The sequence below is a fragment of the Balaenoptera ricei genome, chromosome 17, assembly GCF_028023285.1.
Source record: "Balaenoptera ricei isolate mBalRic1 chromosome 17, mBalRic1.hap2, whole genome shotgun sequence".
NCBI classification, from domain to species: domain Eukaryota; kingdom Metazoa; phylum Chordata; class Mammalia; order Artiodactyla; family Balaenopteridae; genus Balaenoptera; species Balaenoptera ricei.
Window position 1 is genome coordinate 80,254,693 of NC_082655.1, and position 15,052 is coordinate 80,269,744.

At 42.9% G+C, this 15,052-nt stretch overlaps 1 protein-coding gene and 1 non-coding gene across 2 annotated transcripts; one reads left to right on the forward strand and one right to left on the reverse strand.

The window, feature by feature from the left end:
* The first annotated feature begins 215 nt into the window (after nt 1-215).
* On the forward strand, nt 216-12,202 carry ALKAL1 (ALK and LTK ligand 1). The gene is made up of 5 exons (XM_059902383.1): nt 216-381; nt 7,551-7,604; nt 9,052-9,132; nt 10,238-10,313; nt 12,158-12,202. The coding sequence occupies exons 1-4, from the start codon at nt 216-218 to the stop codon at nt 10,300-10,302; spliced, it is 366 nt and encodes a 121-aa protein (XP_059758366.1). The 3' UTR covers nt 10,303-10,313; nt 12,158-12,202.
* TRNAK-UUU (transfer RNA lysine (anticodon UUU)) lies at nt 4,004-4,076 on the reverse strand. Its single transcript has one exon. It is a non-coding gene; the product is annotated as a tRNA-Lys (tRNA).
* Nucleotides 12,203-15,052: the final 2,850 nt, after the last annotated feature.

The window sequence follows — 15,052 nt, forward strand, 5'->3', positions numbered from 1 at the left end:
AGGCGGGGCCGTCGGGGAGGCCGCGCGGACCTGTGAGCATCCGCGCGCTGGGCCTCGCCCAGGTGCCCGGGGCAGCCGCGCGTCCCCGCCCGTGTGCTCGTCCTGCGTCCCTCCCCGAGGCGCGCAGGGGTCGCCCGCCGTCCGTCCTCGGGGCGCGGACCCTCCGCCTCCGCCCGGGACCCGCCTGATCTCCCCCCGGCCGCTCCCGCGCGCCCATGCGACCGGCGAGGCCAAGCGCCCGGCTGCCCGCGCTGCTCCTGCTGGCGCTGGTCCTGTCGCCGCGCGGGACCCAGGGGAGGCCCGGGGGCCGCAGGGGCGCGCGCGTCGCGGGCGAGGAGCCGAAGCCCTGGCGGTCCCTCCCCGCGGCCTCCCGGAGCGCAGGTAAGCGGCCCCGTGCGCCGAGCCCGGGGCGGGGGGACGCGGGCGGCCCGGAGAGGCGCGCGCACCGCGGGAACAGGCCGGCCGCCCTCGCCGCCGACGGCGCGCGCTCGGGGAAAGAGGCCAGGAGCTGGTGAGACGCACCGCGGCCGAGACGTAAGTATCCAGGAACCCATCCCGCGGAGGAACCGGCTCGTGCGCCCCTTCCCCGTGAGAGAGGCCGGGCCTCGGAAGCGGGGCCCGGAGCCCGAGGACAGGCGGCTCAGCCCCAGCGGCCGAGGCGGGGCGGACAGGTGGTCAGCCCGCGTGTGGGGATTGGGCCAGGTCCCTGGCGTCGCGCGCCGGGACGCCCCCTTGCGCCCCCCGGAGCTGGCGCAGGGCTGGGCGGCTGAGCAGGCTGCACCCGCCGCCGCGGCTCCCGGATCAGCTCCAGGCGCCCGGGCTCCTGGCCACCGAGCTGCCCAGCGCGTGGTGGGGACGAGAACAAGGAGAAAAAGGAGGCGACACGAGGGGTCCTGAGACACCCCAAGGCGGCCGAACGAGGAGTAACCGTGAGAAGCCCGGGCGAAGCGGCCCGACGGGGCTGCGGGTCGCTTGGGGCCGCAAGGCCGGGGCGGGGCAGGAGGAGGGAGCCGCTCAGACGCGCCTCCGCCGGGAGCCCGCGCACCTGCGGAGCGACGACGGGCAGCAGTAGGCGCCCCTCCCCGGGGGTCACCCGAGAGGTCGCAGCCCACGTCAGCCTTGCTGTCATCTCCTGGCTCCTCTGCCTCTTACTTCACTTTGAACAAAGCAGAGAGGGGTTTCTTAGGACCGTTTTTCCTTCATGATAGTTACGATATAAATACATACATATTCGCTGCACAAATTTTCCTCCAGTACTTGCTACATGCCAGTCACCATGCAGAGGCCCAGGCCACCCAGGGGAGCGGGCAGTCAGGCGTCTGCGCTCCGAGGGCACGTTCTGGGTGGGGAGGCGGGGAGGCTGGCGCGCAGGTAGACCCAAAGAGGAGGCCAGTGACGGGCTGAAGGGGAGGCAGGGGATGGAGAAGGTCCAGGAAGCTGAGACGGGTCACTGAGCCCCAGGACCTCGTCCAGGGCTGGGCAGGGCTTTCCAGGGTGCTGGGGACGCACGGGGCTTTCCCGGCGGGGAGCTGGGCACGGACGGTGACCACCGCAGTGATGCAGGGATGGCACCACACCCTTCGCGTCCTCGGACTTGCCACTGTTCTTGGCCCCAATGTTTATCTCAGAATGGAATGTCACTTTGGAAAGTAAAAGAGTGGGAGAAAGTCTCCAACTGTAGGAACATTTGTGGTAACATTAATTCAGACCTGAGTCATTGAAGTTTAACAGATCTTTTCGCTGTAAAAGGCTGAAGCCTTACCGAAGTGAGTTTCTAGGGAGAAAGAATATTTTATTAAAAGTTAAAGTAAGTGGCAACAATCCAAAGTTTAAAAAAACAACATAGCCCGGCAGAGAGTGATCTGTGCTCCACATCGGCTGCTTTCTCCAGCTGTTTGTGAGGTAGTCTTTGGATGACGTGAGGAGGAAGGGTGACTCTTCACATCTGGATCTGGGTCTGTGAAAGTGAAGGGGACACTCGGACATGGGTCAGGGACCAACAAGGACGTGAGCCGGCCCTATCCAGGTGGTCCTCACAGGCACACTCGGGTGTGGCGGGGGTCACAGCTCATCCAGGAGGAAACATCTCCCAGGCTCTGGGGGCTAAGGACTGTCACCCCTGCCAGGTACCTCTGGAATTCTGACCCCATGATTCTGCGACCTAGTAAACACCATCACCCGGGCCTTCGCATGCGCTCTGGGCTCTGAAACCCTTGCTGCATCTGCAGCTGTGGTGCCGCCCTTTTCTGTAGGTCAGCAGCTTCCCTAAACACTCCCGTGAGGCTCGAGGTGCAGGGATCGGTCTAGTAGGGGAAGCAGTAAGTGGGGAAGCCTCAGGTGAGAGGGTGACCAGTGAGGATGCCATTAGAATTGGAGGGGTCACTGGGAAGGAGGAGGTGTGAGAGGTAGGTACCCATCACCCTCAGGATTCACCATCCCCGGCCCCCCTTCCTCCCCGCCCCATGCATTGTTCACGCATCACCCATCCATCAGTTCATCTAGCCACTCACAGCACACACCTGACGTGCTCTGATGGGCGTGGGAATACGGAGTTAACCAACATTACTGACTCGTGGTGAAGGAGCTCAGGTTAATGACCAAACCCCACTCCCAATGTCTCTACAATCTGATCCTTCCTTTGTATTGTCCTGCCCATCACCCTGGTTCAAGCCTCAGGACAATGTCACACTGTCTCCCTAACTCGGGTAGTGCCCCCTGCTGGGCTGCCTCATTGGGCTAAGCATGGAAAGTGTGTGTTTTCATAACCTGTATCCCTTCTCCCCACTGTTGTCTGACCATCACACCAGCAGAATGGAGCAAAGAATCGTTCCCAGAACTCTGCAAAAGAAAGGGAGCTCTGGGGTACTCGTCACTGAAATGAAGACAGAGTCAGATGTCTGAGAAATGGCAGTGGTGGGGCTAGAGAGGGGGGTTGGAGGAATTTGGGACAGAGAAGGAATTGGTGTGAAATTCGGGAGATGGAAGTATAAGGGGGACTTTTAGAAAGTTTTGATGGAAAAGCTTTGCCTTTTCAAGAGATGTCACTGAACATTTACATTCTTCTGCAGGCTTCATGGAATCAGATTTGTGTTGCTGGGTTTTTTTGGGTTTGTTTGTTTGTTTTTGATGTAAAACCTTGCTGGCATGAGGCTTAAGGCAGGAATGTGAAGACCATTTTGGAGAGGTTCTTACAAACAATTACAAATGAATATTCTTTTTTTTGAGATTAATACATCATTTTAATTGTAATTTAAAAAATAAAATACATATTACTTAGGTTGATCTTATCGTAAGTGCTGAAAAGTAGGTGCTTTAAGTGTCTTTTTAAAAATTTTTAAAAATTTTATATTGGACTATAGTTGATTTACAATGTTGTGTTAATTTCAGTACAAATGAATATTCTCAGTAGTGCCAGGCTGTTTCCTCCCCAGTCACAGATCTGCAGTGGCTTCTCTGGATTTTCCAAAAAAGCCCTAACTTCTCTTGAAGGCAGGACATTGAAGTCCCCTGTGACCTGCCCCATCTTCCCTTCTGTGGTTCTCACAGGGTGCAGGTCGCATGGGTTGGGCCTACTCCTTACAGATGCCGTAGCCGCTGCCTGTGCTATTCTGCCAGCTCCTGGAACGTATTTCTGTCATCTCTGCCTGTCAGAATTCACCTCTCCTTCCAGGCCCTCTTCCTGCATGATGTCTTTGCAGCTATTTCCGTGTGAAAAAAAAAAAAAAAATCTAAATCCTAAATTCTTTGTAATATTATCAGTGAAATATGACAGATACTGTACATTCCAAAAATATATTTTAGCAAGTATTGTGGTACAATTTTAAATAATCTAAACACTAGGTATATTAAAAATCAGGGTGCCCATACATACCACATATATGTTTCTTTGCTCCGTCAGCTGCGCGGGCCTGGAAACAAGCATGCCCCAGGAGCAACAAGCACACCTGGTACCCAGACTTTGGTTTCCTTTTTTTTGCCCTCGACGCAGCTTGTGGGTTCTTAGTTCCTCGACCAGGGATCGAACCCAGGCCCTAGGCAGTAAAAGTGCCGAGTCCTAACCACTGGACCACCAGGGAATTCCCAGACTTTGGTTTCTAATACCATCCTCTATAAGAGGAACCAGGGCTCCTTGGAGAAATGACTGATACTAACACCGAGACAGGAAGTGATTCAGGATGAGCCTGGAGCACCCTGTAGTGCCCGAAAGTAAAGAAGTGATAAAAATTCAAAACACCACCAACAAAACCCCCCATGATGACATAATTTTACTGGAAAGAATTCTGTGTCTTGTCTTTTAATAATCACAGACTACAAATACATTAGTAATAATATTATAACTTATTGATTATGAAGTAATTCACTGTTGAATATTCAAGAAGTTTTGTATCTTGTTTGGAACATTTAGATTACTGCTTTCAAACTTGAATGTGCAAATAAATCTCCTAGGAGTTCTTGTGAAAGTGACTCTATAGGTCTGGGCCTGAAATTCTATATTTCTTACAAGCTCCCAGAAGACCCGTGGAACAGAGTTATTAATAAACATGAATTTTTTTCAAATACTTATATTTTCCCTCAGTGATTCTCTCAGCACTGATGTAATAAATCTAGTTCTTATTTTTGAAAGTAGAATTGTTTTTATATATTTAGAAGGAGAATAATCATGCCAGCTCCTTAACTAAAGGAAATGATAACTCAGGGAACTATATAACAAACATTTCAATTCAAGTACATGAAAAATGCTAGATTAAAACATAAAGTAATGCCCTTCAGTACTTCCAAAGGTACTAAGGATTCACTAACATGGCTTTGTAAAGAATCGATCATGGCAGAGCAAATTATCTTTATGGTAAGATATTACGTTATATGCAAGTAAAAGCAAACACTAAACATTTTCTGTTATTTTCTAGCTGTTCTGTATTATGATTTTTTTATTATTTCACATGATCTCTGCTCATTTTTAACAAGAAATAGGTACAAGAGATAAGCTTGCCAACATTATATACATAATATGCAAGTCTGTTCCTTTAAAAATATATTATTGTAAACTTAAAATTGTTGAGGGTGGCAGATGGTAACTGTTTTGGTTAAATGAAAACTAGAAATTTTCATAAATTGGATGAATGAGATGATAAATTATTCAAGTTGTTCCAGGATAATCATCAAGCATTACCTAGGGATTCTTTTATTTATTTATTTTAACTATTTATTTATTTATGGCTGCGTTGGGTCTTCGTTGCGGTGCGCGGGCTTCTCATTGCGGTGGCTTCTCTTGTTGTGGAGCATGGGCTCTAGACGCGTGGGCTTCAGTAGTTGCAGCATGCGGACTCAGTAGTTGTGGCACGTGGGCTCTAGAGCGCAGGCTCGGTAGCTGTGGCGCACGGACTTAGTTGCTCCGCGGCATGTGGGATCTTCCTGGACCAGGGCTCGAACCTGTGTCCCCTGCATTGGCAGACGGATTCTTAACCACTGCACCACCAGGGAAGTCCTGGGATCCTTTTATTTTTAATCCATCTGTACACGTAATCTCCTATACCGTTGTCCTTAGATACCAGAGGGGTGAAGCCTACATTCTATTCTTGTGCCGTCCAACATGGTAGCCACTGGGCACCTACGAGTACTGAACACTTGCACTGCGGCTGGTCCAAACTGAGGTGTGCTGTGAGTGTAAAATACACCTTGGATTTTGAAAACTTAGTATAAAAAAATGTAGACTATCTTACTAGTAATTTTAAAATATTGATCACGTATTGAAAGGATAATATTTTGGATATAATGGGTTAAATAAAGTATTAATTTAATTTTAATTTAATTAAAATTAATTTTAATTTTTCAACTTTTTTTTACTTTTTAGAATGTGGCTACTAAAAATTTTAAATTACATATGTGGCTTCCATTTCTATAATGGAAGCCAATTGTTAAGACTGTTTTCCAACAGAGCTCAATTGTCTCATTTTGTTGTTGGGGGTAGTTCTCTCATATTCAGTCCTTCATTTGATATTTTGTTCATCAAAAGTTATCACCAGGGCATCTAATCCTTAAATACAGACTCATTTTCAATTAACTAGTTGCTTATTGAAAAATGAAAACAGATTTACGTTGAAAAAAGTTAAAGTTGGACTTCCCTGGTGACCCAACACAGCCAAAAATAAATAAATAAATAAATTTTAAAAAATGTTAAAGTTAATGAGAAGAGTATGCACTGAAAAATCTCTCTTCCCTCCCACCCCAGAATCCTTGCCCCTGTTGCCTCTTTGCAGACAATCACCATTTTAGTTGAATACAAATAGGATGCGACAGAGCAGGCACTGGCAACCTTTCTCTATTTCAAACATTTTCAAAATATTTGGGGCTTGGTGGGCCCTACAATCTCTGCAACAATGTGTTGCCCCTGCATCGTAGCACGAAAGCAGGCGTAGGCCACACGTAAATAATGAGAATGGCTGTGGTCCAATAAAACTTTATTTACAGAAACAGGCGTGGGGCAAGATGACTCCTGAGGGCAGTTTGCTAACCCCTCCACAGGCCAGCGCTGTTCGATAGATGCACGGTAACTTCTCTGTAAACCGTTTATCTCGTCTCTGCGTCTATTCTCGCCCCTCCGTACCAGGCATGATGATCTTTAAAAATGAAGCCTGATGGTATCACTCCCTTGCCTAAAATCCTGGCCTTCTCCTCACCCTTAGGCAAAGTTCATAAAGGAAGGTCAGCATCCTTACCTCACCTCTGCCCGTCACCCTGGCCAGGGCTGGACACACAGACTTGGAATCAGCTGCGTGAACAACCACAAGCTCATGTGTTTAGTGCTTGTCATTATAGTCTACTTGTGAAGATATTAAAATTTTTTTATTGAGGCAAAATTGACATACAACATTACCTTGGTTTCAGGCGTACAGCATAATGTTTCGATATTTGTATACATTGTAAAACGATCACCACGAGAAGTCTGGTTACCAGCCGTCACCGTACATAGTTAACTTTCAGGATTTACTCTTGGCAACTTTCTAATGTGCTCTACAATATTACTGACTATATCCTCATGCTGTCCATCGCACCCCCATGACTTATTTATTTTATAACCGGAGGTTGGTACCTCAAGACCTCCTTCATCACCTATTCTGCTTCCTCCCCAATGCCCCTCCCCTCTGGCAACTACTGTTCTGTTCTCTGTTTCTGTGAACTTAGTTTTGTTTGTTCATTTGTTTTGTTTTTTAGATTCCACGTGTAAGTGAAATCATGTAGTATTTGTCTTTCCTGTCTGATTTATTTCACTTAATGTAATTTCCTCTAGGTCCATCCATGTTGTCACAAATGGCAGGGTATCATTCTTTTTTATGGCTGAGTACTATTCCGTTGTATACATATATACCACATTCATTCATCCATCAATGAACAATGAACAAGCACTTAGGTTGCTTCCGTATCTTGGCTATTGTAAGTAATGCTACAATGAACACGGGGGTGCAGATATCCTTCTGAACTAGTGTTTATAAGGATATTTTTTAATGATGGAAGTGCATTCAAGAAATTCTGAAGTTTTTTTTTCTTTTCAGAAATATTCCCAAGAGATTTGAACTTAAAAGACAGATTCATAAAGCATTTCACAGGTAGGCATGAACTTTATCAGTGATTCAATTAAATGAAAAGATTGTAGCCTATTACTGCATGAGGCACTGAGGATATGAAAATAAACGTCTGTTAGAGGCTCACGGTCCTGTCAGGGAGGTAGGCAAATGCTGTTAGCTTGTTTTAATGGTGATGTGAAGCAGATCTGGGTGAATGATAGAAGCGTAAACAGGATTTTAGGGAGACACAGGGAGTGGACAGTTTTGCCGAGAACTACCAGAAAAGGCTGTCGTGGACACAATGTATACGCTGGGCTCTGAGGATGAGTAGGGTTTTCCCGGATGCGCGAGGCACCCTGGTCAGAAGCAATCCTCTGCACGCGTGGTGCGGTTTGGGGCAGGACCGGGCGGCCAGTTTAGGCAAGGGTGCGCGTGGCCGCCGGGCAGAGCGTGGCTGGGCGGCGGGTGGAGTTGCTCCGCGACGCGTCGTCCGTGGTGTGCTAGGGATTTAGCTGTGCTCCCGGCCAGCGACGCAGCGGAAGTGTTTCGCACGGGGCAGGGCAGATTCCCTTCCATATGTCACATGGTAAGCACCGCTGGCTTTCTCGCCCACGACACTCCGTGGTTCTTCGTATCAACTTGGTGAATCATCCTGTGCCCCATGTTCTAGCAAATCACTTAATTCCAGGCGTGCACCCTGACCTTTACTCTGTTCCTAGTCATCCCCCCGCCTTTCCCTGTTTTACATCTCAGGCCTATAAGCTGGGAAAGATGTGGGTTCCCCCTTGACCAAAGCCCAGGGCCACCTTGTTAATTAACTTTGGAACGAGGGGGTGAACACCCTCCTGAGGCACTGGGAAGTGGAAGAAATTTCCTGATGTTTCTAGAACCCTGGTAGTGGCACTGTGGGCTCCCCTACTTCTACCACGTCCACAAAAAGCAGACTCCAGATGTACGGATGAATCTTGGTGAGGACTGTCTTGGGTTTGTGGGGAAAGTAATGGAAGTCTCAAGACCCCGTCCACCTTACGGTCATCCTTGACACAAATCACTCTAAGTAGAAAATGGAATAAATGTCTCTGCATATAAACATTCATTCCTATTAAATAAAAAACTGGAGAACAGAAAGTGGAAACCGTGGATATTTATTATTTATTCTTTCACATCCACTTGATTTGCTCTCTGCAGATTTTTTTTTTTTCTGTCTAGAGCTTTTCCCTCTTACTTATTCTGAGGAGTTCTCCTGAAATCGAATTATGTTCCATTATGTGAGATGTTGAGAATGTGGAGTGAATTTCGATTGTTTTTCACAGATTACACCTCACTGCCTGCCCCAGAGTCTGGGGGAGGAGACGTGCCCGCAGGCAAGGTCTTTTAAGGACATGGAAAGATGTAAACCAGTTATACTATCTCTATCCATAAAGTGCTGGCAGATTTGATTGGAAAACACACCTATGTGTATCCTAAGCGTTCTTTTCCTGTCCGATAGGGCCGGTCACGTTTTCAGCCGAGTGTAGCAAGCATTTCCACAGGCTCTACCACAACACCAGGGATTGCTCAACACCAGCTTGTAAGTAACTTGGGTCATTTTTGTCCTTTTTAAAAAATCGTTATCCAACAGTAAATGCATGTGATTTTAAACTTCAGCTGTCTGTGAGTGGGAAATAATAGACTAAACATTGTTTGACGTGCTGTTTATAATATTGACGGTGCTTAAATTTAAGGTGTGTGCGTTCTGTTGACACCGTGAGGAATGAAACCGCATTCTAATCGGGACTATTTCAGACAGATCTGAAAATAGCCAGATTTCCTTAAGGACCACAATGTCTGTCAGGATTTATCATTTGGTAAATGATAAACCTTTTATCATTTATCAAATTCCTTGGCATAAGTAAGGCACTCTCTTATATAAATGGAAAAAACAAAAGATGACCATGAAGTGTAAGTCAAACTTTCCCCCTAAGTTTTTACGAGTAGTTTCATATCGCATCATTTATATGCTGAGTGATAGACTTTTCTGAATAACGGTAGCGTGCGTTTTAAAGGTTGTCTAATGAATTCTTTTGGATGCTTAAGTTACTGAACTAAATAGCAATTCCAAACATTATATTTAAATGCTCCCCTTTAAACTGCCCAAATCATCATTAAGTGTGGTAACTCAGTTGGCTATTTTTAAATTCCTTTCTAAATCTAAAGTTTCTTTTTAAAGAAAATGAACTTTAAAGGTTTTGTATTTTTTTTTAACTAAATTGGTCATCTTGAGGGATATTTAATTTTACTTGGGATGTTGAGTCAGAGTTGTTATGATTTTTTCAAAAACTACTTGTGTTTGATGACTAGAGAAAATGAATCTTGTTGGCATCTAGGCTGAATGATTAAGTCGTAGCACAGCAGGGTGGAGAAACTTTGGGCTTTGGAATGAAACTGCTTACCAGCTATGAGATTCTTAACATTTTGAGGCTGTTTTCTCATCTCTAAAGTGAAGATGACAATAACATCTAGCTGTTTACATCATCAGGAGAATTAATGAGAAAATCCAGGTTAAGAACTTGCTAGATTAGATGTTTATTAAGTTATAGCTATCATTATTAAGAATTAGAGACAACAATTTAACATGATTTTCCCCACATTTGTAGTGACCATATACACAATTTACTTTTAAATGTTTTTCCTAGATTACAAAAGATGTGCTAGATTGCTCAAAAGATTAGCAGTGAGTCCTCTGTGCTCACAGGCATAGAAGACCTACATGTGAGTATGTATTTATTAATTTTTCTTTTTCTGTTTAACAGCCTGACTCTCTTAAGAAATTTTGAACAATTTTAAAAGCCCAGGAAGCTGATTTTAGCACCACCAAATGAACTTAACCTGTGGATTTTCCACTTAGTGTTAAAGCTTGGTCTAAATGGTTTATTGAATTAATAAAAAATGTCCTCAACAGTGATTGAATTAATAGAAACAGCTTTTTGGCAGTCTTACAAGTCCTCAGTGATTTTTTAAAATATTTCAACATTTAATGTTATGTCATTATTGTGCAGAAACCGTATGCATATACACATTAGATGAACAAAACTATTTAAAGGTCTACCTTTTTTTTAACTGGTCGAAGTATAATAAAAGTGGATATAATAAAAGTAGGGCCCTAAAATTTTGATTTGTGCAATATAGGTTAAAATAAGAGAGGAAGTATTAGAAGAATAGAAGAAAAAGCAAACACTCAAACATGTAATGAACATGTAAGCATTTTGCCAGAGTGAAATTAAGTCAGAATTTTCATTCTGGCTAAATTACCCTAGGAGACCTAGGGCAATAAAGTATTTGTATGACCTAGATAAATCAAAAGCAAATTCTAACATTTATTTACAAAAGTAGAGTCTGTACAAAAGACTGAAAGGTGTTCGTTTCTTTGCAAATATCTTTCTAATCAGTAGTTCTTTCTGGTGTAGTACAGAGTCAACATTTGGGGGGTGGGAGCGGGGAAGGGGGATGTCGTCAGCGTTCCAGTACCCCAGACAAGTCCCTTTTAAAGTTCCTCACCTTTCGAGGGTGGAAATCAAAGTCCTGGAGAACCTGTAGTCTGGAAGTATCTGTGAATATCTCGATCTGGCCAGTGTAACTTAATTTATCCCAAATAACTGCATGGGGATTTACTTACCCATCTGATAGGTTTGCTGTGACAATTACTGAGACAATTCTGACCTATTGTTGATGTTACTCTTCTTATTCTTATTGAAAAAGCAATTACAAATTAATAATAATAATTGGCACTCAATTCTGCATATTTAAAGTTGCTGAACTAAAAAATTTCCCTTTTTTTAGATTAAGAAAATAAGTTAGATCATTTCAGTGTTCAGTGGCAGGATATTCAAATCAGTTACTCTCATCCCATCTCAAACCTTTTGAATAATGCAAAACATGAGTAAATCAAGAAAGCTCATTAGGCTCTTGAAGTGACCTAAGTCAAGCCATGTTTAAAAAAAAAAAATCAATCAATCAATCAAGCCACGTTTATCTTGTTCTTTGTTTTGATATATTTTATTCGAATGAGTAAATGTACACAAAGTCCAAAAAGCAACCTAATAACTGGAAAACTTCTCAAAAAAACAAGTACTGTATTATAATTTAAAATATCTTATGCAAACTTACATTCTCCTGGGACAGGATTCATAGAGGACAGACCTGATAAACAGGCCCCTTTAAAATTGCAGAGTTTGGAGATTTCGTGAGTTTTTTTCTGGAGGAGTCATCTCTGATAGTATCTGTTTCCAAGTATTTAACAAGGAATTAGAGTATTACAGATGAATAAATTTTAGGAATATTTTTGAGTTATTTAGGTGATGTCAAGTTCATTTTTTGGCTTATGCAGATATCTTAAAACTTTAATGATGGAAGTCATCATTTAAACTTTCTAAAAGTACTGATCAGTCCCCTCCACATACACATTAATCTACATTCTCAGGATTTGACTGTAAATTAAAAGTCCACAGATTCTTTAAACAAAATAAAATAAAATATAACTATATTAAAACTATGCATATGTTTAAATATGTTAAAAACTAGGTCATAAATGACATTTTTCTTCTTCCCTCCCACAGGTATTTCTTAAGAACGTAAACCTAATTCGAAGGAAAAATAGTACCTAGAATCGTACTAACTGTAAAAAAGATAAACTTCTAATTTTATGGTGTATTAAGATGAGTAAAATAAGAGACTTCTCAGAAATAACTGGTGAGCTGTGTCCTAGCATAGGATGCGATCTTCCTTGGTTTATCTTGGTGTATATAGTAATCTGAAATTTTTTAATACAAAGTTTAATTCACATATTGCAAATAGAATATTAAACTCTATGCTATTCTACTTTATTTTTGCTACATATATTATTTTCTTCTATGGTTAACATTCCAACATGTATGAATTATATATTTAATTATGTAAATTATGTCTGAGCATGCCAAAGAGAAATGATATTTTCGATATGATTTTTTGTAACATGTTTGTTGAATAATCATGTACAAGGTCCCCTTTTATAATTCTAATTTAATAATATTTAACACATTTATTCAGAATTTGTTACTTTTATTTGCATTCATTTGAAACGTGAATTTTGTTAAAACTGAAATATGAAAAATCTGTGTTTTTTTGAATTAACGACATTTGTAGCAGAGCTCCTACTATTGAAATATGATTACCATATATGTATACATGTGTAAATATTCATTTTCTGAACTGATAGCTAAGATCCTGAGACCATTTATGTCTTTTTGAATTTAGAGCATATGGTATTGCTGCCTTAAATAAGAAGAAGTCCAAATGAACTTGGTGGGGAGAAGAGTGTGTGGGCACCTGGGAGCTCTGTTTAGAAAATAACAACACACCTGACGTGTTTAATCAGTTTCATTGAAAAACAATGATGTAAAAATGAGAAACCTAAACAAAATAATAGGAAACCCCACCCTTTTAGAGGAGGTAAAACATGCTTTGCTTAGCAATGCATCGCAGTACAGTTGCTGCTTTTTTATCCCTTTTCCACTGTTTGTGCTGGTGTCGTGGAGACGTGGGTCTGGACTGGCCATCACTTCCATTTTTAGCTCCTCTTTCCCTCCCATAACTGAGCATGTGTCTGTTTGTGTCTGTAAACACACATACTTCTTTGTCCATCAGAAAAACAAGCTCAAAAACCTCCTTTGGCTTCAGGGATATTGTGAAGCTACATTTTCAATGTTCAGTTTTATTGGTTTTGGTCTCTGGGCAAAGTCGTACAAATAATTACTTAAAAAAACTTGGGTGTGTGTTGAAATTCTGCTATAATGCCACGTCAGAAAGAACGAGAAGAATAATAGAGTTTTGGTTCCTTGCCTTTACATAGTAATTATAATGTTGACAACATTTGGAAAAAGGAAGTAATCTTTACTCGTTAACTGTTTAGGGAGCTGGAGTGCTCTTTGTTATAAAAGTGAAGAGGTTATTGAATGGTGACAAATGAGAACTTCTCAGTGAGATGCATTTGGCTGAAACAGAAAATACCCTAGAGGAGCTGTATGATTAGTATGGTTTCACCCAGGTAAGTTATTTCAGATGGAACCCTATGAAATTAGATTTTAAACATTCTCATAGATGACTAATGCGCCTCAGAAGTGTGTTCTATGCTCTAAGTATACTTAAAACCTACAAAGATTGACTAAAGATATCGCCAGCTGAAATGATGTTTATTTTACTACAATTGACCCCTGAACCACATGGGTCTGAACTGTGTGGGCCCACTTACAGTGGATTTTTTCCAGTAGCTACATACTGCAGGCCTACATGGTCCACCTCTGGTTGGCTGAACCCGTGGAAGTGGAGAACCTTGGAGACAGAGGGCTGACTGTGAATTATACTCAGATCTTTGACTGGGGGGTCGGCACCCCAAACCACACATTGTTCAAGGATCAACTGTACTTGATAACTTATTTTTCATCGTATTAACTTTGACAGACAGACGTTGGGAGGGTAATGAATAAAGAGACTTTTTTTTTGAACATCTTTATTGGAGTATAACTGCTTTACAATGGTGTGTTAGTTGCTGCTATATAACAAAGTGAATCAGCTATATGTATACATATATCCCCATATCTCCTCCCTCTTGCATCTCCCTCCCACCCTCCCTATCCCACCCCTCTAGGTGGTCACAAAGCACTGAGCTGATCTCCCTGTGCTATGCAGCTGCTTCCCACTAGCTATCTGTTTTACATCTGGTAGTGTATATATGTCCATGCCACTCTCTCACTTCGTCCCAGCTTATCCTTCCCCCTCCCTGTGTCCTCAAGTCCATTCTCTATGTCTGCATCTTTATTCCTGTCTTGCCCCTAGGTTCATCAGAACCTTTTTTTTTTTTTTAGATTCCGTATATATGTGTTAGCCTACAGTATTTGTTTTTCTCTTTCTGACTTACTTCACTCTGTATGACAGACTCTAGGTCCATCCACCTCACTACAAGTAACTCAATTTCGTTCCTTTTTATGGCTGAGTAATATTCCATTGTATATATGTGCCACATCTTCTTTATCCATTCATCTGTTGATGGACACTTAGGTTGCCTCCATGTCCTGGCTATCGTAAATAGAGCTGCAATGAACATTGTGGTACATGACTCTTTTTGAATTATGGTTTTCTCAGGGTGTATGGCCAGTAGTGGGATTGCTGGGTCATATGGTAGTTCTATTTTTAGTTTTTTAAGGAACCTCCATACTGTTCTCCATAGTGGCTGTATCAATTTACATTCCCACCAACAGTGCAAGAGGGTTCCCTTTTCTCCACACCCTCTCCAGCATTTATTGTTTGTAGATTTTTTTGAGGATGGCCATTCTGACTGGTGTGAGGTGATACCTCATTGTAGTTGTGATTTGCATTTCTCTAATGATTAGTGATGTTGAGCATCTTTTCACGTGTTTGTTGGCAATCTGTATGTCTTCTTTGGATAAATGTCTATTTAGGTCTTCTGCCCATTCTTG

Coding starts and splice junctions, on each gene's coding strand:
- ALKAL1 (XM_059902383.1), top strand. CDS start 216: ATGCGACCGGCGAGGCCAAGCGCCCGGCTGCCCGCGCTGCTCCTGCTG. Junction 382..7,550: donor CGCGGCCTCCCGGAGCGCAG/GTAAGCGGCCCC, acceptor TTTTCTTTTCAG/AAATATTCCCAAGAGATTTG. Junction 9,133..10,237: donor GGATTGCTCAACACCAGCTT/GTAAGTAACTTG, acceptor TGTTTTTCCTAG/ATTACAAAAGATGTGCTAGA.